This window comes from Microtus oregoni, unplaced genomic scaffold (assembly GCF_018167655.1).
Source record: "Microtus oregoni isolate MIOR12 unplaced genomic scaffold, Mior012 000006F_ref0000085, whole genome shotgun sequence".
Classification (NCBI taxonomy): Eukaryota; Metazoa; Chordata; class Mammalia; order Rodentia; family Cricetidae; genus Microtus; species Microtus oregoni.
In genome coordinates, this window is record NW_024543065.1 from 26,136,176 (window position 1) to 26,160,164 (window position 23,989).

Consider the following 23,989-nt stretch of genomic DNA (forward strand, 5'->3'; position numbering starts at 1 on the left):
CACTGAGGTTGCAGCAGCCTATAGGGCTGACTGGGGTTTTTTGAGTGGATAGGTGGTATATATTTTGAATCAGCATCAAATATACATGTTAAGGTTTCTCCCATGGGTCCAGGAATCAAGGGACAGAAAGGGGAATGGTTCTACTCACTATCACCTGTAGTGATCGACTAGGAAAGTTTTTGCTTTCTATTCCCACAATCTTAATTTTTGGTCTAGAAGTTTTGGTTCCAAAGTGGGGCACACTCCTTCTATGAGCAACAGCAAATATTCCATTGAACTGGAAGCTCAGACTTGCCCCTGGCCACTGTGGGCTTCTGATGTCCTTAAGCCAACCAGCCAAGAAAGGAATAACAGTGTTCAGAGGAATGATTGATTAAGTTACCATGAGGGAATTGAATTCCTTTTCCACAATGGAGGTAAGAAGGATCCTGTGGTTAAAATCAATGGAAAACTATAACAGCCTGATCCAAGCAGGATGACAAAGGGCACAGACCGATCAGGGATGATGGTATGGGTCACTCCAGGAAAAGAACCACGACCTGCAGAAGTGCTTGTAGAGGATGGAGGAAATACAGAATGCGTAGTAGAGGAAGGTAGTTCTAAATACCAGCTACGGTGATGTGATCAGTTGCAGAAACAAAGATTATAATTGACATGAATGTTCCTGTCATATTTAGACTATTATTATATAACATATATTATGTATAACTAACATATATATCAGAATATAACCCATGTATACATACTCATATATATTATATATTCACATATATTCATTCTAGAGCACCCTAATACAAGGTGGCACCTATAATTACTGAGACATCTACCTTGTAATGCTCTGAAAAGCTTGACTAAGTATGGCACACACTCCCGACAATGAATCCACGGGTTCACAAGCCTGTCTAGCCTCTTGCCTGCATTGTGGCAGAACCTGTGATTTACTTCAAGCTAGACAAAGAGGGCAAAGGTGTTAGGATGCAGTCCTCTGTACATCCATGCCACACAACTCTGGCTTGATAGGGATTCGCTGTCGCGGGAAGGGGATTTTCCTGCTTGCTTTGGGCAGGCTGCCGTGTTTTAAGGGAACTTAAGAGTATAGCCTGGAGAGGAACCGTGGGAGACTTTGACAAACCCATAGAAGTGACCAGCCGATAGCCGGCAGAAAACAGGAGCCTCCACCACTACACTGCCAGCAAACAGGTGTCCCTGGAAGACACGCCCACGTCCAGTAAAGAGCACAGTCCTCCCTGATAATGACCCTCAGTGTGCGAACAGTCAAGTCATGCCGCATTGTCAAAGTTGCAAACAGCTAGATCTTGTCAGCAACAGGAAACTTGACCATTGGCTACTGTGCACCAGAAGATATTTCCCTACGAATATTTTTTTTCTACCTGAGCTCAGTTGTTTCCTTCCAATCTAAAAATACATCCACGCTATGACAATGACTGTTTCATGTGGCAATTTACACTTTGGTGTGGGAGATTTCCAGTGTGGATTTTCAAACTCTATGTCAAGTTCTTATCACCGTGCCTCTCTTCCTGATGCCACCTTCTGCCCTGCAAAGTAGATGCTGAAGGTAGAATCTGTGTTTAAGAAGACTCCAGTGCCAGCTGCCACCTGATGCCTAACAAGCATTCTGCAAAGTGGGGCAGAGTTGTTAAGTAACCTGAACCAGTGTGCCCAGAGGCATATGGGAGGTCATAGGCAGTGCTCCAGAAAGGTGTTATGGGGCTGGAAAAACAGTTCAGCAGTTAAAAGCACTGGCTGCTCTTTGAGAGGATCTGGAAAGTTCTATTCCCAGCAGCCACATGGTGGCTGACAGCATCTATAACTCCAGTTCCAGGGGATCCGACCCCCTCTCTTCTGGACTTTCCCAGCACCAGGCACCCATGTTGGAACACTTACATAACGTCACAAAAGTCACACACAGAAAAAAAAATTTAATCTTTTTTTACAAGAAGGTGTTGTTATATTTCACTTAATAAAAAACAAAGCACTTTTTTTTAAAGAAAAGCAAGTTCTTAAAATCTGGTAAGATAACAAACACATTGCAGCCAGACAGCTATTCATTGTCACTCCGCATAAAACCTGAGAAGTATAAGCCATTTACCAAAGGATGGCCCATTCTGTCCCTCATCCCTGACTCCCTAGGCCATCACCCTGTCTTCTCATCTTTATTTTGGTTTCCAGGTACTTCAAACCCCAGGAGTAGTCCTGGAGACGGAGACACAAGATCTCCAGTCACCAAAGAAGATAGTGACTCATTTGTAAACTAAACTTTTAGCCTGGTTTACAGTGCAAATGTGATTAACACCCCAACCCAGTGGGAGTCAAATCCTAAAACAGCCAGGCCCAGCCCCAGGCTCTGTTACTGAGGGAGGCTATGGGCACCAAAGGACCCACACACACCACTTCTGCTAACGTAGTAACTCCAAAATAGCTTCTATGATTGAACCTAAGACACCGGGAACTTGGCTCAGTGGTGGAACACTTGCTTAGCAAGGGCATGGCCCTGTGTTTGTTCAGTCACCTGCACTGGAAAAAAAGTAAAAGCTAAAAGAAAAAAAATAATTACATAAAATCAAAAGAATGTCTCCAGATCCTCTCTGAACACGATATAGATTCATATATAAAAATAACCTCTCTCTTTTAAAGTGTCAGCAAAAATACCATAATCTCTGAAATGCAATGAATTGCTGTACTGCATGGAACATGATACTGTGATTGGGGAAAAAAATGTGTTTAAGTGCACGGGGAAACAAGAACAGAAATTACTAGAATTCTTAAGAGCCGGTCCTTCAGCCTGAGGGAAAGGGGCGTGTTGGCGATCAGTGGACGCTGCAGCTATCAAGGGCTTGCTAAACTGTGCCTTCACAAGCCGCTGTGCGTTCAGAGGCTGACCAGCCTTGCTGTTTCACATTCCGCCTGAAAGGAATGGGCTACTTTAGCAAAAATATTGCACAACTTTAAAGCTCACACAGTTCACCGTGCATGGTGACCCACGCCTCTAGGACAAAATTCAGGAGGCAGAGACCTGGGCTAGTTAGTAAATTCCAGGCCGGCCTAGACTGTAAAGTAAGACTCAAGAAACAAAGTAAACCCAAACCCTAAAATTTCAAAATAATCTCATTTGCATTTCTAGAATCACAGGAGACCAAAAACGCCAGACTCGTGTCAAAGCTCAATGTGAAGTCAGGGAGGAAGCTAGATATTGAGCTAGAAACCATGGCCTGCTGTGTTCTCACAGAAATAGTTGGTCAGCAGTACTCTTCTGCTCAACCCTACACAGGGGGTAAAATGAGAAAACTATCTCTGTTTCCAAAGTTTGGCTCTTCCACGTGACCGTTCTCCACAAGCCCCGGTACGATCGTTTGCTCAGCCCAGTAGCTCCACTGTCCTACCGCGTAACTAACTACCCGGCTCTACCCACGGAAATGCCTTCTGAGTGGTGGAGGCCAGGAAACGGTCTCCTGGCAAAAGCCATGGTGCACAGAGGGTTCTTGAGGCGCCTACAGCAAGCACTTCAAATCGTTTCAGCGCTTACTGTGAATGCGCACAAAGTTCCATTGCCAAAGCCCTGCTCTGAGCGGTGTCCTCAGGAGTGGTTGTTCCGCGATGAAGCCCTTCAGTAAGTCATCTCTGACTGTCAGTCCCTCTTGTCCTGGTGACGCACAAGAGAACTGCTACTGTTGACTGAAAAGTACCCATCTGAGAGGTACTGACCGGAAGCCTCAGGGGTGGGCTCCATCAGGACCCCTCTAGATGGGTCCCTTAGAGGCTCCCGCGTTGGATCACTCGTTTCAACCACTTCAAAATCCATTTCATTCCATTTTTCGGCATCTTCCTCTTCATTCTCTTCGTCACAGTCATTGAGCTCAGAGCTGGAAAGCAAAGCTCTCTGATCTTCACTCTTCCTTCCTTTGCGCTGGCGTTCCAGGGGTAAGGTGGCTACTTTATACATCACAGGAAAAAGAACTCCAGTGAAGATGGCTGACCCCAGACCCGTGTACAGAACCACTGGCAGGTCTGGGTAGTGTCCCTGAAGAATTCCAATGACTGCAGGAATCGCCATTTCCCCCAGAGCAGCACCAACTACAAAGAATGCTGCAGACTTCCCAGTTACGGTGGTGTACTGCTCCATCCAGGAAATGCCACTGGGAAATGTGGCTGCCATCGAGGCTCCATACACAGAAGTTGCGATCCAGAGGCAAAGAGGGCTCTTGTCAAAAAGCACCAGAAACAAAGATGAAGCAAGGCTGCCAATGTTGCACAACACAATCATGGTTCCAGGCTGTAAGAATGTGGCAAAGAAGATGGCCAGGCCCCTGCAGGCTGCGAAGGCCCCCCAGAAGACGGAGTTCAAGCCGGCTGCTTCAGTTTCTTTCATGCCAACATGGGTGGTGGCGAAGGAGAATACGTAAGAGCCGTAGGTCACCTCGGCTCCAACATAAAAGAAGAAGAAGATGAAGAGGAGGCAGAGTAGGGCCCTGTGATACTTCGCTCTTCGAGCTTCCTGGGCAGATATTGTGGCTTTTTCCTGCTTTGAGCGTTTCTTACAAAACAGACCAAACAGAAAGACAGAAACTACTAGGACATAGGTGCCGATGGAAGCATACGCCCACAGCAGATTCATGTCCTCGGGTACCGCAAACAGAGAGTCTGAGGTGGCTTCAGATGATCGGTTCAGCATTAGAGGGTCAAAGTCGGACTCTGTGTGGTTCTGAGTGGACGCTGTTGTACCCCAGGCCAACTTAGCCAGCAGGGGAGCCAGGAAGGCACCCAAGGCAAAACTGAAGTGTAAGGCCTGCATGTGTGGGGCTCCTTTGTCCCCCCAAAGATCCAAGATGAGGACGTTCCCACCTGCCAACAAAAGAAATTCTCTAAATTAACAATGAGTTAATAAGAACACTACATCACTATTTAAAAATATGCAGGGTGTGGGGGGCGGGGCACTGGTCCCACCCAGAGTCAACATGCTGATGCAAAGCCTGCAGTAAGGCGAAGCTATGTGTGAGAGCTCTGACCCCCGCTCACCAGCAGATGTATCACAGTATCTCTTCCTAACACACAGAATCTACGAGCTGGAAACCACCACCCCCTAGGGCCAGGCACATTGGCAAAGGCGTTCTATAAAACGTGCTAGCACCACACCAGGGGTTATACAGATATAACACACACACACACACACACACACACCTATCTGCAAGAGAGAGATTGATTTTAGCACCAGATAGTAGCCAAATCAGCAAAGCTTTCTATTCTTGCACCTGGCAGCCACTGCCACGGAAGTCCATACCCAGGATTGTGACATACATCCAGCACCAAGCACAGCTCTCCGCCCCTGCACTATCCTGCTGGACAGCCTATGAGGTGACAGCCAGAAGCATCAAGTCTCTGGCTCTCTATTTAACTTTCAGACAAGCAAACATTTCACTCCACAGTCTCACAACCAAACGGAACCTAATGTATACAATAGTCCCACAATCTGTCCAACAACATGAAAGCGGGGAGGACAGGGATGGAGGACCGTGGAGGGGAGCAAACGTCACATTACCCCGTGAAGAGGGTCCGCTAGTGGCTTCTTAAAGGATCAGATGCTATCTGTACTACACCACCCGTGGGAGGGGCAGCCTTCCATGTTTGGATATCCTGAATCCCCTCTTCTCACTGAGAAACACCACTGATGCTGATTTCATAGGCAAACGCTCAAAAGATGTTCTGATGTCGCTGCTAGGTGAGTCTGACCAGGTGCGGTGGCCCAGCCTGACATTCCAATGACAGTGTAATGTCGTCTGCCTTCCTGTTCCCAGCAGGAGTGTCCCCGGCAGTGCAGATGACAATACGGGCTTCACTAACCTGTATCCAGAATGCCCATTGAAATCCCGAAGACAGACATCATGACAACCAGTAAGACTGCTGTCCTGCAGAACGGAGTAAGGTAAAGACCAACTGTGGTAGCAGAAAGGGACACCCCTGAAAAGAAACATTAGAAGGTTGGCTAAAACAGCTCTGTTTTGGGTAACAAAGTATTTACATATTCATCAGCAATAAGTATTTTTGTTTCCACGGGAGTTTTAATGTCTCAATCAAATGGTCTTTAGTCATGCCAATTTATTGAAAAAGGCATGCGCATGCTAACAGCTCTGCCCTCTCTTCCAGGGGCAGGGTCATGCTAACAGCTCTGCCCTCTCTTCCAGGGGCAGGGTCATGCTAACAGCTCTGCCCTCTCTTCCAGGGGCAGGGTCATGCTAACAGCTCTGCCCTCTCTTCCAGGGGCAGGGTCATGCTAACAGCTCTGCCCTCTCTTCCAGGGGCAGGGTCATGCTAACAGCTCTGCCCTCTCTTCCAGGGGCAGGGTCATGCTAACAGCTCTGCCCTCTCTTCCAGGGGCAGGGTCCCAGAGGATCAGTCTGTGCTCATCCCTGTCATAGGCAGGAGGACTGAAATACCGCCTACATCACTTCCCTTCTGTCCCCTGATCCTTCATCTTCAACCCCAACTCCACAGAGCCTGGCCAGGTTCCAGGAGTTATTCTGACCCCCGTGGCCCCAGAAGCCCTGCCCTACCCCCAGATAAGCAGAGCTTCAAGGTCAAGCCAGTGTGTGAGCCTGGAGCAGAGCCGACATGAAATGCCAGCATTGCTCAGGCTTATCAACACTCGCTCCCAAGGGTCAATCAAGTTTACAGTGGGATAGGTACAGACTCCCTCCTGCTGCCAAAGCGGAAAGAGGAACTCAGCTCCAGCTGCCAGGCGGAGGCCAGCACAGTGCCCGTCACAGGTATCAACAATCTTCTATAGTTAGATCTTCGCTGTAAATTTGTTGACAGAAACAAGGAAGTAAAAAGGCAGTGCTTGCTTACCCAAAAGTAAAAAGTGATTAATGCACCCAAAAAGAACTCCTCCGATCATAGAGCCACCTAAGTATCCAGAGGCCCGGCCCACAAAGATGAAAGACAGGCTGCTGATGTTCTGGTTCACATTTCTTGCCAAATCTGGAAAGGTGGGTCCCAGTATAGCAACACTCAGTCCCTACAGTCAAAAAGAAGAGAGCTTTACTTATCTCGGAAACACTGCCCAAGAAGCAGCTTTTGGATGGTAACAAAACCACAGGCAGAGGGTTACAATCTACCATAAGGGCCTTCGGAGGACAGTAAGTCAAACCTAAGGAAACACATACATTATAGCAATAGAGCTACACACTCCCAACGGCCTTTTATTCGAAACCCTTGATATTTTTTAAAGTTTTTGCTTTGTTTTGGAGATCCTAACATCATAGTCTTCCTGTCTCAGTCTCTAAATGTTGGTACTACCAGTGTGTTCCAACACACATAACTTTAAAAAAACTACTTTTCTTTTGTTTCAACTGTTCAGTATTGAACAATACCCTAAATGACCATTATGTATTAACAGTTAGTATGTAACAAACTAGGGGCTAAGGAGTTGGCTCAGTCAGTGACGTGCCTGCTGCACCAACAAGAGGACCTGGGTTTGGAACTCCATCATCACATAAAAAGAACAGTTCCTTAGGTGGGGTTCTTTGCTACAATGAAACACCATGACTGGCAAGCAAGTTGGGAGGAAAGGGCATAAGATTTACACCCCCATACTATAGTCCATCATTGAAAGAATCCAGGACAGGGCAGGACCCTGGAGGCAGGAGCTGATGCAGTGGCCATGGAGGGGCCACTCAGCTTACCTTCTTATAGAACTCAGAACCACCAGCCAAGGATGGGCACCCACAATGGGCTGGGCCCTCCCCCATCCATCACTGATTAAGAAAATGCCTTACAGCCAAATCTTATGGAGGCGTTTTCTCAATTGAAGTTTCTTCCTTTCAGAGAACTCTAATTGTGTCAACTTGATATAAAACTAGCCAGCACGGGCTGGACAGATGGCTCAGAGGTTAAGAGCACTGACTGTTCTTCCAGAGGTTCTGAGTTCAATTCCCAGCAACCACGTGATGGGTCACAACCATCTGTAATGAGATCTGGTGCCCTCTTCTGGCCTGCAGGGACACATGCAAGCAAAATGCTGTATATATAATTAATAAATAAATCTTAAAAAAAAAACACAGAAATTTATATATCCAGCACACACAGGCACAGCACCATGCCTAGAATCCCAGCAACCCCTGTGGCTCACAAGCTAGTCTGGCTGAGCTGGTAAGCTTCGGGCTCAATGAGAGACCCTGTCAAACAATAAGGAGGACAGCAGTTAAGGACGCCACCTCTGGCCTCTCCACACAAACCCAATGAACCAAAATATAATGAACTATTTTTAAAATATATTCTTATATTTTCAAATATACTATATGCTTAAGTATAGAAATTTAATTGCTAGAATTTTAAAGTATGAAACACCAAATTATTACTCTTTTATATTAAGATGCCAATATTTCTGATACACATGGAGTCCTTCCTTTAAATTGCGTATGCATATATCTATACCTAATATGGCCAATAAGCAATTTGAATGTTCCTGTGTCTACAGTTTTCCTCAAATTCCAAAGCCATGGGGAAATATATGGACTATAAAACTTTCGTAGCAAAAATACACATAACATGGACAGAATGATCTTTTTACAATAAGATGTTATATAATGCACTAGCAAGAACTAAGGGTTATGCTCCACTTCAGGTGAAATTCCCAAAATGTCTCTAAGATGTGTGAATTTTAAGAACCACGGACTGTGGGCAGAGGATACAGCTGAGGAAAAGCCTGGCATACTTGAAGCCCTTGGGTCAATCCCCAGTCTGCATATAAATAAATTTTAAAAAATGGTTGTGTTGCGCTGTTCTGCTATAAACCAAGCAGCAGCAAGCCAGGGCTAAGGACCAGGTACCTACAGGCCTGTGGCCCGTGCAGGCTCTCATCAAACTTCTTCAAAGCACTCACAAGACCAGGCACACAGTGAGGGTCTCTATCACCTGCAGCACCTTCTTCCTGCTCTGCATCCCATCGAAGTCTTAAGACAACGGAGGCTCAGACTGAGATGCCAAGTGATGGGAAGCGACTCTCGCCAAAGGCGCCCTCAGAACACTCAAGTCAGAAATGATCAGGTTTAGGCCGGTGGTCCGTCCACAGCTTCAAGTCTATCACTCAGGAGGCAGAGGCGAGTGGATCTCTATGAATTTGAGGCCATCCTGGTCTACACAGTGAGTTCCACTGTAGCCAAGGCTACATAGTGAGACCCTCTGTCTGTGAGTTAGAGGCCAATTGGGTCTACATAGCGAGTTCCAAGCCAAGTAGCTGGAGCTACAGAAAGAGACACTGGTCTTAAAAGGTGTTTCTGTTCTTGTACGTGAATGAAGAAAATCATTTAAGGATATTAAGGCTTGATTTAAACAGGGCTGAGAACAGGATAAGAAACAGGTTCTTAATGCTATCATTTAACCAAAAAAGCCACTTTCTTCTCTGGGTTTATTTTCCCATCCGCAAAATAAAGCGGCTGGCAGGATTTGGTCAGGGCTCCAGGAAGAGGCAATTTCTCAAAGCTTTTCTGTGGTCGATTTGGAGCTTCAGTGGATGGGAGCAAAAGAGAACTGGTAAAGGTCTGGGCTCCCCTCCCATATCTCCCCTTTGCCCCAGGAAAGTTGGTTTGCTCATGTTGGAAAACATATTTTTAATTTGAGTCTGACAATAACCCTCCACGATTAGAGTTCTGCCCACTTTTTCCAAATGACAAAACTGAGACCCATGGGATTAACCAAGGCACCCAAAGGTCACGCAAGGCACCGAGCACTGAGGAGACCACGTTCCCTGCAGGACGCTTGTTCCAGCATTGGCCAGAGAGGGTTTCAAACTCAGCTCTCACCAGCCCCAGGAAGGCGGCACACAGCACCACGGTGGTGAACCAGCGCAGCACGTTCTCGGCACGGCTTTTCCGCCCGGGGACCACAGCTTCGGACTCATTCTCTGGCCCCGGATCGGCCCGGAGGAGCCGCTGCCCTCCGGCCTCACGGAACTCCAGCTCCAACTCCAGCGTGGCGGCTCCACGACGCTCTCTACCTGCCGAGCTCCGTGCACCCCAGCCTCGGGCGTGCAGGGCTGTGCCCGGCTCCGCCCACGAGCCCCAGAGTCTCCCGGGGTGACAACCCCGGGACCAGCCCGAGGGAGCGTGACGCCAGAACACAGCCTTCCTATCCGGCAGGTGCGGCTCCAGGGCACCGCCCTCCGGATCGCAGGGCGCCTGCGCGGATCACGTTGCGGAAATGAAGCGTCTAGTCAACCAGGAGCTGTCTTCAAACCGGAAGTTAAGCTGTTTGCCTTGGTGATCGGATTTCCTGGACCAGGTGAGGTGTGGTAGTAAACTGAGCGTGGGAGTTTTGCGCCTGGGGCATGCTAGGCAGAAGAAGTAGGATTTGCAGCCTAGCACAAGACGAACCAAAGGGTAAGAAGTCACAAAACTTAGGAAGAAAACCCGCCTAGAACTGCAAGATGGTAACTTCCTCAGACTTCGGGATCACCTGGAAACCCGAAGGGTTTATTGCACTCTGGTCTTTCCAAAACCTTTGCCTTTGCTCCTTGAACGTACGAGAGTGTTCAAAGGCAGCTTCTTACTCCACAGCTATTGACCCTCACATGTAAACCCACACATTAAGTATCTGTTAATTTACAAAACACTCAGAATCCCACGTGATCCCGACTAGGAATAGGAATATTAAGAGTAACAATTCTCCAAAGGCCAGACAACAAACCACTGGTCTTTCCTGAAGAGTCAAACAATATCTCAGGAAAGAAATCCGGGTCAAAACGAGCTGCAAGCACTTGCCTGCCCTCGTTCTTGCAGACAGTTCCATTGTTAGGAGTGGAGCTGGGTGTGAGTTTGTTTGCCAAGTGGCTATGCCAGCTGAAAAAGAAAGATCATGTACACGACTACAGATTTGGTTCTTGTTTAAACACAGGGACCACGGCCTCAAATGCTACGATACTATTCTGTATCTGACTTTCTTGTCTACTTGTATGTCTGTCTCCAATACCCACTCCACTTAGACTCTCAAGCTACTACAAAACCTCATTATCTGTGAACCAACGTTCCACCTTAATTTACAAGGTCATTAACTTCTCTATTTGTTTCAGAACTATCTCTTAAATTGGTTTCCAACTCCTCCTCTCCATTCCAACTATCTTTACGATTGTTTTTATTTCTCATGTAGAATATTTCAAAAGTTTTCTGATTGGGCTCCAAAAGTGTGTGTCTTGAAATTTTCAGTGGGACACTGAAATTTAGAACACAAAAATGATTAAATAAAGGCATTTTAAGATGTGAATTATTCTGCATGCTACAATACCAACATATTCTTTGCTTCTGCCGTGTTTGTGTTAGAGTGTCCTAGGTTTTAATGGTGGCTAATTGGGCAAATCGGTAACGTTTCAGTGATTCTGAGACCTGTTAACTATTTCAAATGGGCTGGCCAGAGGAAGTCAGAAATCCTCTTTGTCTCCACAGCATGCCATTAATGCTGCACCACTCCAAATGGACAGCGGCTGTCTATAGGAATGTTAGCTGTTTTGTGTTCCGCCAAATGGCATGCTCTGGTTAAAACTCTGGTTCAGCCCTCTGAGCAGATGGAATGCTAGGCGAATGAGCACATTCACTTATGTTAAGACAGGTAGTTTAACTACATATCCTTCCTGAAAATGCCCTGTCCATCTCCTAAATAAGAACTGTCAGTAAATACAATACTGTCGTTTCTCCTATGTGAGGAAACAAAAATAGCTATTAGGAGCAAAAGGACACTAAAGAAAAGGTACTGTAAAACCTACCACCGAAAAGGGCTCTCTAGTTAGAGAAACTCTAGGTAAACAAAGTGTGGGATTAGGTACCACTGGATTGCAAGGATGACTGTCCAACTTATGGCCTAGAGATTTTGCACAAATATCTATTGTCTTCCATTTTGCTTCTTTGTAGGTAATATTGGGGTGGTGTGAGGGCTGGTCATTGTATTATGAATCCATTTTCTTGATAGTCTTCTATGATGGTTTGATTTCCTCCAGGGCTTCTTGCCTCAAATTGTATTTATGTTTTTATTCTAGGCAAGGCTTGCTTTTGTCTATTGTTATCTCAACCGGGGCAACTGATTTTAGTCATCCTACGTCTGTTTTTCGCTCTTTTGTTTTTGTGTTTTTTCAAGACCTGCTTTCTCTGTATAGCCCTGGCTGTCCTGGAACTCACTCTGTAGACCAGGCTGACCTCAAACTCACAGAGATCCGCCTGCCTCTGCCTCCCGAGTGCTGGGATTAAAGGACACCATCACCTAGCAACATCTGTTTTTGTTGTTTTTGAGGGCTTTTTTTGCACAAATTCTCCTTGTGAAAGAAGGCTGTCGGTTTTCTTTCCTTGTTTGACCCCTTCACAAGTTGCATGGAGAAAATTTGGGGACTGGAGCTTCTCAGTGTCTCTAAGTTAATGATACTATTCCCTTTTGGGACATGGATATGTGAACATTTTGTTTCCAAAGAGTCATGTCCTAACAAACGGACAGGGGCACAATTTACCAGGAGGAAGTAGTGTTGCCCAGTTTCTCCCAATATCAATTTTATACATATGGTGGTTTGAATGAAAATGACTCCGATAGGCTCACAGGGAGTGGCGCTATTTGAAAGGATTCGTGTATGTGGCCTTGTTGAAGGAAGTGTGTCACTGGGGGTCAGCTAGGGGGTTTTGGTTGCTCAAGCCAGGCCCAGTGCTCTCTCCCTGCTGCCTGCTGACCTGAATGTAGAACTCTCAACTTCTCCTGTTCCATGTCTTTCTGTGTGCCTCCGTGTTCACCATCATAAGGGTAATGGACTGAACCTCTGAAACTGTAAGCCAGCCCCAAGTAAATGCTTTCTTTTATTAAGAGTTGCAATGGTCATGGTGTCCCTTCCCAGCAATAAAACACTAAGACAGTAGGATTTGACTTACAGGCAGTATGGGTAAATTGAAATCCCCCACCATTTGAATTTTATTTTTATTCTGGGCGAGATTTTAAACATGGTAGGGTGTAAAACAGAGTAGCTCAAGTTTCTGCCGGGGTCTTTGTTTCCTGTTGGTTAATAATTATCTCTATTTCTCCTAACATATTAGCAGTGGAAAACTTCCTTATTCCCCAGAGCAGCCCTGTTATTGTCTGCCTTTTTTTTCTTTCAAAGTTTCTTTCAGAGGCTGCTGCCCCTGTAAGAGAACACCTATTTTACTTGTAGTTTCTTTTGTCTTCTTTCAAGATGGAATGAATTAGCTTTCTTTCCCTGTGAGCTTAACTGTTCTTGTAAGCTAATAATCTGAATCGTGCTGCCTTTTCCTTTTTTATAATAGTTCTAGAAATTGCTAAAGTACCAAGGTCTGATGTGGGAGGTGATGTATGCTGTGAATATGTTTTGTTGCCATTGGTTAATAAAGAAGCTGCTTTCCGCCAGTGGATTAACAGAGTAAAGCCAGGCTGAATAGATAATGAGAGAGTAGGCAGAGTCAGGAGAACCATGTAGCCACCCGCAGTCGACAGACACCTACTCTGGAGCCCACTGGCACCTTGCCGGTAAGCCACAACCAAGTGGCAATACACAGATTAGTAGAAATGGGTTAGTTTACCATAGAAGAGCTAGCCAGAAATACACTTAAGCTATTAGCCAAACAGTATTGCAATTACTACAGATTTCTGTGTGATTATTTCAGGAGTCTGGGTGGCCGGGAAACAAACAAGCAGCCTCCGACAACAAAGGTCTTCTGTGGGAAGGGAGACCCATGTTGTATTACTGTGTTTGACTAAATGGTCAAATTTTCTAGCCCTTCGATAATGCAGAATTGAATAACCATCACTTCCATCACCTCCGAGTTCTAAGAGTTCCTGGGTGGTTTGCAAATGTGACACCGAGGTTAGCCACAGTTCTTCTGGCCTTACTGTACAGAGCTGTATTTTGGCCCCATCACTAATCTGTGGAAATAATGTTGGTTACAGCAGAGGCAGTTTTCTAGTTGATGGGAGGCATTTTTAGCATTATCAGTCCTGTTTTTATCAAAGTCTGTAAGGGGATCTCTCCATTCTCCAAGCAAAACCAAGAGAGGGAAAGATGCCCTTGGACTGCAGAAAGCAAGTAGGACTGCCCAAGTTTTCCCTCTTTTCCCCTCCCTCCTCCTCTTCCCCCTCTTTCTCTTTCCCCCTCTATCTTTCCTGACAACCAAGGGACAATCCCTCTACTTCCTAGTGAGAATGTCTTCCACTGAAGCATCCTGCCATGCTGTTCTGCTTACCACAAGCTCAGAACAGCCAGGCCAAGCAACTCTGGACCAAAAGTTCTGAGCTCTGACCAAAATAAACCTTTCTTCCTATAAATCTATTACCTCACGTATTTGGCAAATCTGGAAAGTTTGAGCGAACTTTGATGTGCCAAAATAAGACATGAAAGAAACTGGAAGATGATGTGGAAAAGGTAGGCTAGGTCTACACTGTGGAGAGCTTCGTGTTCCATACCAAAAGGCTTGGATTTGGCCAGGACACGTCTACTAGCTAAACAAGATTAACAAAATAGAAAATGTTTTCTAGGTGTGTCAGCTTGATAAGTCATCTTTTTGTTCTGTCTCAGTTTCTGAGTCAGAGTCAAAGGCAACCAGAATTCCTAACTCTCCTGCTCCTACCTCCCGCAAACTAGGATTACAGACATGCACACAATACAATCAGTTTTATTTGTACAATTATTTCTAAAATAAGGTTTCCTATCTGTTGAAAGTTTAATTACAAGTTTGCTTTAAAGATACAATTGACTTAATGTAAGCATTTAGTATTAGGCAGCATCTCATTCTGTAAAATAGGATTGTCCCTCAGCTGATCTGAACCGAGAGGTACTTGACTTTGTATGCAGAAGAACTGACAAATCAGAAACAGAAAGAAAAGCAGATGAATCCATAAAAAGTTACTTTTCTTGTCTGGTATGGTGGTATATACCTGTAATCACAGCCCTTGGAAGGTAGAGGCAAGATCAGTAGTAGAAGGCCAACCTTAGCTACAGTAGTAAGCTCAAGGCCAGCCTGAGCAACAAGGGACCCTGTCTGAAAAGAAAACTGTGGTGTGGGATGTCCTTCTGTATATGCGTTCCTTTTATTAGTTAATGAATAAAACTGCTTTGACCTATGGCAGGGCAGAATATAACCAGTCTGGAAGAGATATATAGAGGGAGTGGGCAGTGTTGAGGAGATGCCATGTAACTGCCAAAGATGAAAGACTCCAGCCAGAACCTTAAGCCACAGCCTTGTGGCAATACACAGATAATAAAATGAGTTAATTTAAGATGTAAGAGTTAGTTAATAAGAAGCCCGAACCATTGGCCAAACAGTGTTGCAATTAATATGGTTTCTGTGTGATTATTTGTGTCCAGGCAGCCGGGAAACAAATGAACAGTCTCCATTTACAGATGACGCCCAGTGCTCAGCAATGTACATCCACATGAAGCCTAAGAAAGTTTAAAAACTTCCTAGATCCACAAAACATGGGAGCCAAGCACTTGTCGGTAGCCACATTTTTTTCAGATAGGCTCTGTTTGCTGGTCACAAGCAGAGGTGACTCCTTTAAGAAAAGGCTTCCTGACTCAGCATAAGCAGCAAAAAACAGCATAGCTTCTTTAAAGTAAGGCTTCCTGATCCTTGCTGGTAGCAGGAATGGCTCTGGCTCTTTTGGGAGGTCCTGCGCTTAAATGGGGTCTGTGAGCAGCATGCTCCGTCCTGAGCAGCATGCTCCGTGTTGTTTAATGGCGACATAGACCTGCTGCGTCCCTGGAGCTGGGGCAGTAAGCGTGACTTGCAGAGGCAGTGAACATACCACTGCCATATTGGACTGGAAGCCAACAGGAAGGGGTGCAGAGTTGGTCCTAGCATCACTAAACTTAGCATTTAGAAAACAAATGCACTCCTGGTCAGAAAATGATTACAGACGCACAATAAAGACAGATTCAGACAGAAATAAACCTCTGAAGGGTCATCGTGTGTTTAAAGCATATATGTAGACTTGGGAGAAAGAAGAAAAGAGTATAGACAGTTAAAAATTAAAACAGAGTCTTTAAAGAGACATAAAAAGTAGTATAAAATAATATAGACAGTCATAGAAGAAAGGAGTAAAGAAAAATAAGCCTTGTAAAGATGAAAAATACACAAAGAGTCTGGATTGTATATATTATTCTGTTATCTTTGGATTTTTTGACTGAATGAGCTAACTAGAGAGAGACATTTCATTGTACAGGCTGCTAAGCTAAACCAACTTAAAGGTATCATGACTTCAAAATTTGAGGCTAAGGATATGTTACTTTGGAAAAGAGGTTCTGCTTTTGTTTCCACAGAGGATGAGAACCTTTGGATTCCTTCTAGGCTAATGTGGTTTGGGAGATCAAGACCCCCTGAAAGTTTTCTGTGAACCCTAAAAATACTTTGCCTAACAAACAGCAGGAAGCAGTTTGGAGAAAACAATGCCCAAATTCCCAGAATGATTGTCTATAAATGTTTGTTTTCATGTAAAGGGGGATATGATATAGAAATGAATACTTTGCATTGGTATGGATCTTAATCTATTGATACAAAGTTATGGTTGATTTTGTTACACTGTGTGTATGTATATTTTACTCTTGTTTAAGGTATTGTGTTTGTGCAATTCATTTTTTTTATTTGATTTTTCAAGACAGGGTTTCTCTGTGCTTGGAGCCTATCTTGAAACTAACTCTTGTAGATTGTGCAGCTCATTTAAAAATGTAATGTATAATTAAAAATAAAGATTAATAGATAGTCATTTATATTAGTTAAGCTTATAGTCATATTATTTAGGCTTTCTAGATACACAAAGATATATTTCAGTTAGATAGATAATCTTTAACACTTCAAAGACCTATGGAATATGGCATTTAAAATGTTTTAAGAGCTCAAACTTTTAGTTCGAGGCCAGCCTGGTCTACAAGAGCTAGTTCCGGGACAGGCACCAAAGCTATGGAGAAACCCTGTCTCAAAAAACCAAAAAAAAAAAAAGACAAAAAAAAAAAGAACTCAAACTTTTCTAAACATATCTGCTTCTGGCAGCACCAATTACTTCAAGAGTTTGATGGGCATTGAAGAAACTCGTTATAGAATTTGCCTTCAATGTGACAAGACTAGACATTTGGGCAAGAAACTGCTCTTGCCTGGACTGCTTGAAGGTATGCTATATAAACTGGACATGCAGGACCCACAGAAAAATGACTGGTGAACTTGCCTAAAGCAGGTGAGACAGTCCTTCAGGGTTCCTGCTTCATGAAAGAATCTGCCAGACATTCTGCAAGACACAGAAGAAAGCAACTGATGAACTTTCCCATTACAAGGCAGAACATATCTTCAAATTTTCTGCTTCATGGAAAAGTCTGCCAGGTATTATGGGCCTGTAGCATGAAGATGGATGCCCCAACATTATAGAAGAACTTTGGGTGACTGTCCAGACAGTCAGATGTCTCTGTCAATTCTAGAGTTCTGGAAGTTGCTTATAATGCACTTCTTGTTTACTTAGATAATATTATATCCTTCTGGGGTCTTTGAAGAGTTGAAGACATATAGTTTTCCTTAGTTATGATAAAGAATAAATTAGATATAAAACTTTAGACTCACAAAGATAGGATAGATGACAGAGTATTTTCCTTAATTTGACAAATGCAAATGAACTAAATATTGTAACTATAATTTCTGCTTGATAACTGTTTTGTTCTATGTAATTATACTATGTTAAAGTTAAAATCTTTCCGTTTTTTAGACAGAAAGAGGGGAGATGATGTGGGATGTCCTTCTGTATATGTGTTGCTTTTATTGGGTAATGAATAAAGCTGCTTTGACTTATGGCAGGGCAGAATATAACCAGTCAGGAAGAGCTATATTGAAACAGTAGGAGGAGTCGAGGAGATGCCATGTAGCTGCCAAAGAAGGACTCCAGCCAGAACCTTAGGTAAGCCACAGACTCGTGGTGATACACAAATTAATAGAAATGGGTTACTTTAAGATGTAAGAGTTAGTTGATAAGAAGCCTGAACCATTGGTGAAACAATGTTGCAACTAATATAGTTTATGTTGATTATTTGGATCTGGGCAGCAGGGAAATGAATAAGCAGTCTCTGTTTACAGCTTTGTATCCTAGGCTGGACTCAAACTTAACTTTGTAGCATAGCATGGACTAGAATTCATGACAATCCTCCTGGCCTTCCAAATTCTAAGATTATGAGCATGAACCGCCACATTTGGCCAGAAACTACTTTTCTTAGAGAGCTAAGAGAGATTTCTTTGTCTAGGGATAGTTCACTGGAAGAGTGCTTCTCTAGTATGCACATGGACCTGGAGTCTAGCCCCAAGGCAGAGAAAGGGAAAGAGACCCATTTATCACACCTACTTGTCTGATCTGCCTAGCTACTATGTTCTGATTGGTTGCTGCCATCAGACTCTAAACCAGTGGTTCTCAACCTTCCTAAGTCTGTGACTCTTTGATACATTTCTTCATGTTGTGGTGACCCCCAACCATAAATTTGTTTTCATTGCTACTTCATAACTATAATTTTACTACTCTTATGAATCATAATATAAATCTCTGATATTTCTGGTGTTCTTAAACAACCCCTGTGAAAGGATCATTTGATCTCCAAAGAGGTTGTAACCAACAGAGTGAGAACCACTGTTCTAATCTCTTGATGACAGAAACCATGCCTGATTTGCTCCCCAGCATATCCCAGCATGCACACCATGACTGGCAAATGCATTTACTCCAATTTTGGATACACAAATGACCAGATAAAGGGTTAAAGGTGTTCCCAAGGACTAGAACTGGAACTGTCACTGAACTGTAGCAGCTCTGTAGATGTGTGGAGAATTGAGGCCACATTACAGTGGACTAGCAAGGAGGGAGCTAAACACATTAGAAGTCATATACATTATACATTATATATGGCAACTGTGAGAAGACATTAAAAGTAGCTTAATGAAAAGATTGTGGGCTTTGGAGTCACATGAATTGAAATGTCAGGGCTGGAAAGATGGCTCAGTGGGTAAAATGGTTTACTACATAATCTTATGCCATGATATTGACCCCTCCAGAACCCACAGTGAGAACCCAGGAAGACCGACTGCCTCTCACAAGTTGCCCTCTGACTTCTACACACACTGTAGGGCACTTACACATGCACATCAAACAAACTCACAATAATCTAAAGGACTGGTGAGATGTCTCAGTGGGTAAGGATGCTTATTCCCAAGCCTAAATACCAGAGTTTAATCCCTGTAACCTACATGGTGGAAGGAGAGAGCTGACTCTTGCTATTTTTCCTGTGACCAACACACTTACAGTGTGGCATGCAGAAGGCGGACAAGCTGCAGAGAGTCTGGAATTGCTTGTGTTTTGACAAAACTTCCAGCAACAGAATCCACCTTCCTCTCTACTTGACCAAGCAGCAGCGATGGTGACAGCAAACAGGACACCTCTTCATCCCTGCTCGTCCTTCAGAGAGGATGCACAGTGAAGTCACCCACAAAGAGCACAGCTTCCCCAGCCCTGCATTAGCTCTGCCCAGCAGAGGTTCCTGTTTCTGCATTCCCAAAGGCCTCTGTTCTCACCTTTACCTGAGATTACACTACAGAGGAACTTAAAGGCTCAGGTTCTACTGCAAAGAAGTGGGCATTTCTGTGTAAAGGGCCAGGCATTGGTCATTATGGAACACTGCGAGGTAATTGCTACATAGGTCGGGGTTAAAATCCATGGAACCAAAGGCTTATCACTCGTGCTGGGGGACAAGAGGACACCACAATCACATTTTTTCCTGGGTCCTTTCTCCTCCTGAGGCTTATGGGTTCTAAAGGGCAGAAGCAGCAGATGGCCCTTTGCCCCTTCAGTATCACTAAGCACTTCTCATATCACAGTCCAGAGAAAAGCATTTTGTACTCCAAGATAATAATGGCAGTATCAATCTACTGGTAGTATGTTTAAAATGATAAAACCTAATCATTTCTCATAGAGCTGGACCTTGCCAAGGGTGGTTCTGGGTGTTTTCTGTAGCTGAGTTTGCTGTTGTGAGGATGCACAATCTTCAGGACCATGATGGCTATGGGTGTCACTCACCCTGCTTCAAAAGCAGTTCTGCACACTTGGAAACATTCAGTTTTGTTTTGGTTTTCCATCAAATATTTTTATTTTTCAGGTAAGCCTTCTTAGACTCTTGTGGCAGGTAAACTGTCCTTTCTGGAATGCTCTATCCCTGAGTCACTTCAACAAAGGGTCATGGCTGAAAAGATGTCTCAGTGGGTGATGTGTTTTCTGGGCAAGCCTGGCTACCTGACTTCAATCCCTGGAACCCATGTAAAAGTGGATGGAAAGAACTAACTCTACAAAGTTCACACACGCGCACATACACCCACACCCACATACACACAAATAATTTTAAAGCAAGGCTAAAAGGCCCACTGGTCCTCTGGACTCAGAAGACAACATGCTCCTCCCAGAAGTTGCATTTTCTGTAAGTGATAAGGGACAGGACTGAAAACTGAAGCCCTCGCGTTCCCTTGGTGTTAGAGGCTGTAATCTAAGCTCCAACTCAACTGTCACAGTGTTCCCTCAGCTCTACCAGACAAACCTGACACTGGTGTCAGCATCCCTTCCCAGGGCTTTCTTTGTTGGGTTTAGGTACACTAATTCACACGCATTGTGCTAAAAAGTGGAAAAACTGTAAATGAAGATTGACCCCAGAGACATAAATGCTGGAAATTCTCAGCTCAAACAGCAAACAATAATAAAGAGTGCAGCTACCTTGTTTTTCTGGAGCTCCATCTGGCTGCACTAGCTGCTTGACTGTATAAATGTGGTCTTAGCTCTGCTCGGGTTGAGGATTGCCCGCCTTACCCCCAGCAGTGCCCACTGGGCACAGCACATGTTTGGTCTGTGTCTGTTAAGTGACTGAACTGTGTGAACTTGGAAGCTTTTTGGTCCACAGGTGAGGGCTGTAATTGTATCTATTATAAAGGGGCACCCATTTATAGCTCTTTCAAGTGTAAATGTTACTCTATTGTGTTAGCTGTTATTATTTTGTGTAAAAGTACAGCTTTTTGTATAAAAGTATCATTTTGTATAAAAGTACAGGAGAGATCACTCAGCATCTATGTAGAATGGTTCACAACTGCCTATCACTCCCATTCAGGGGGACTCAGTGCCCTCTCCTGACCTCCGAGGGTACCTACACACACACACACACACACACACACACACACACACGGACTACAGGTACACGCTAAGTAAATAAATGTTAAAAATAGATTCTAGTAACTTTGACTAATAGACTTTTTCAAGAAGAATTTTACAATTAGCTGAGTTTTTTTTTTCCATTTGAAAAGAAGAACCTTGTTCATTCAGGTACCCACTGACAATAGTTGCTGAGCCCAGTCTACCCTGGAATAGACTGAACGTGAAATTTCCCACTGCACAGTAAGTGCTTCTGCTGTCAGAGTAGTGTGTGTGGGAGTGTGAGAAAGCCAGCTCTCTAGAAGGAGCGGTGGAGCAGACCTAAAGCCAACCCTCTCACTTCCTTCATAGCGTGGCCAGAAACCCCAGAGGGTAGTCTCAGTGGAACAGTGGCGTTAAGCTGGGGAATGGTGGTGCACAACAGGCAGACCTCTGTGAGATCGAGGCCAACCTGGTCTACAGAGCTAGTTCCAGGACAGCCAAGACTACCCAGAGAAGCTTCGTCTTGAAAGACCAAAATAAACAAATAGACGAATCTCTGTTCAACATCTAGACAGAAGCACACAGAGGATGGGAGCCTAGAGAGGGGAAGCGGGAACAATTGTAAAGGGCAGAGATGCTGTGAGAGGTACAGACTAGCCAGTCCTCGATTCTCGAGCACACACCTCTCCTTCCAAGGCAGCCCAAGCAGGAACCATGAGGCAGCACAAGACTGGAATCAAACCCTTTAGTAGTCAGTACTTCTATCACCGCGCCAAACACACATGAGAGATTGCTTAACACGTAAGGAGTTGATTAGGGCTCCCAGTTGCAGAGGTTTCACTTGGTGCTCAACTCTCTCTGTGTTCGGGCCTATGGTAAGAAGGATCACCATGGCGAAAGGCCTGGTGAGATAGAGGCACTTGCCTCATGGAGGTCAAGAGACAGACCCAGGGATAGACAGGTGTGAGAGACATCCTTTACAGGTTCACCTCCACTGCCCCTTTAACAAGTAGACCGCACCTCCTAACATTCCCATCGTGTCTCAAATCCTAACACCACCATGCTACATCGTACTCCAAGGATAAGAGTGGAAGGTCCTAAGTCTGCAGTACTCAGCACACGGAAAGATCTCAGAACAACTGCCTAAAATACACAACATGAACTAGAAAGAAAGCTTTAGTTTTACACACTTTCTGAGTTCATCTTCTCACTGCATGGATGATACAGATGGTTGCAGATCAAACACCTGTCTAGAGTCTGAAACAATACTTTTTTGAATGAAACTTAATGTTTATACAGTATATTCCAGTCATAGCTTCTCCCTCATGTCCTCCCAGATCCTCCCTACCCCCTCCAATTGTATACCTTCTTTCTCACTCTCCCTCTCTTTAGAAAAGCAAGCAAAAAAGAATAAAACAAAACAGAAAAAGTATAAGAAATACATTATATGCATACACACACAACCCTTAAAAACACAAAATCTGAAACCATAACATAAAAGCATAATAACCAGTAAAGAAAAAAAAAAACCTAAAACCTTAGGAGACAAAAAGAAAATCTCTAAAAATATCACTGAATTAATTTTGTGTTGGCCATCTATTGCTGGACATGGGATGGTTGGTATACCAAGTGAGACTCCATTGGGAAAAGTAATTTTTCCTTTACAAGTGGTTGACACTTGGAGATAGCCTCTGAGTGTTGCGGGAGGTCCTTCCGCTCCTCCAGCCTATAGCCGCTGAGATACCAGCCCATTGGGGCGTGGTCTCTCTCCCTTTAAAAAAGCGGCTACTTCCCTTCTCGCTCTCTTCGCTTCCTGCTCCGTTTCCGGCGACTAGACTCCTTCCTTTATCTGTAAGTTTTTTCCCCTTTAAATAAATACCACCCTATTAATCATAATTCCAAACTGGTGTGGCATTGTTTGTGACTTACGCCTTCATCAGAGTTAGGGGTGGGAGCATGCGTCCACTTCTCTTAGTTGGACCCCAATTGTCTTGACCTGTGCAGTCCCTGTGCATGCTCCCATGTTGAGTTCATATGTGCATCATCTGATTGTATCTAGAAGGTATGGTTTCCTTGGTATCTTCCATCCCATGCTGTATTAGTAAGGGTTCTCTAGAGACTCAGAACTTACAGAATGAATCTCTTGCTCCGTCTCTCTCTCTCTCTCTCTCTCTCTCTCTCTCTCTCTCTCTCTCTCTCTGTGTGTGTGTGTGTGTGTGTGTGTGTGTCTGTCTGTCTGTCTCTCTCTCAATCTCTGTCTGTCTGTATCTGTGTGTGTGTGTGTGTGTGTGTGTGTGTGTGTATTGGAGTGACTTACAGGCTGCAGTCCAGCAGTGTCTAGCTGTGAATGGAAAGCCCAGGAATGTAGCAGTTGTTCAGTCCCACGAGGCTGAGTGTCTCAGCTGGTCTTCTGTATGTGCTGGAGTCCAGAAGAAGTGGACTCCAATGCCAGTGAGGAACGGATATGCTGACAAGGTGAGGGCAAGCAGGTGAAGAACGAACACACTCCCTTCCTTCTTCCATTGTCCTTATACAGGCCTCCAGCAGAAGGTGTGGCCCAGATTAAGAGTGTCTTCCCATCTCAAAATCTATATTAAAGGTGCGTATCCCTCTGTGTCAAGATCCAGATAAAAGCCTGGGTCTTCCTGCCGCAAGATCTAGCTCAAATGACAATTGACCAAAATGTATTTAGGAAAAGGGTTACAAAGCCTCTTCCTAACCAAGTGTGACTTTATACACTTAATACCCTTTGATATCATTTAGCTCCAGTGTCTGCACCACGAGCTCTTAAGTCTAGGCTTTTCACAAAGGCTATGGG

At 44.4% G+C, this 23,989-nt stretch overlaps 1 protein-coding gene and 1 long non-coding RNA gene across 2 annotated transcripts; one reads left to right on the forward strand and one right to left on the reverse strand.

Moving 5' to 3' along the window:
- Positions 1-1,619: 1,619 nt before the first annotated feature.
- On the reverse strand, positions 1,620-10,145 carry LOC121449989 (sodium-dependent glucose transporter 1C-like). Its single transcript, XM_041654637.1, has 4 exons — positions 9,816-10,145; positions 6,862-7,030; positions 5,857-5,973; positions 1,620-4,860 (listed from the first exon to the last, which is right to left on the reverse strand). Exons 2-4 carry the CDS (start codon positions 6,908-6,910, stop codon positions 3,647-3,649), a joined length of 1,380 nt encoding a protein of 459 aa, XP_041510571.1. The 5' UTR covers positions 6,911-7,030; positions 9,816-10,145; the 3' UTR covers positions 1,620-3,646.
- Positions 10,146-10,215: 70 nt separating this feature from the next.
- On the forward strand, positions 10,216-22,975 carry LOC121449075. Its single transcript, XR_005974478.1, has 3 exons — positions 10,216-10,293; positions 17,823-17,922; positions 19,308-22,975. It is a non-coding gene; the product is annotated as an uncharacterized LOC121449075 (long non-coding RNA).
- The last annotated feature ends 1,014 nt before the right edge of the window (positions 22,976-23,989 follow it).

Excerpts from the sequence above, each read along its gene's own strand:
- LOC121449989 (XM_041654637.1), bottom strand. The coding sequence starts at position 6,910 with ATGATCGGAGGAGTTCTTTTTGGGTGCATTAATCACTTTTTACTTTTG. Across the intron at positions 5,974-6,861 it reads TAATCACTTTTTACTTTTGG|GGGTGTCCCTTTCTGCTACC; the intron begins GTAAGCAAGCAC and ends GTTTCTTTTCAG. Across the intron at positions 4,861-5,856 it reads AATGGGCATTCTGGATACAG|GTGGGAACGTCCTCATCTTG; the intron begins GTTAGTGAAGCC and ends TTTTGTTGGCAG.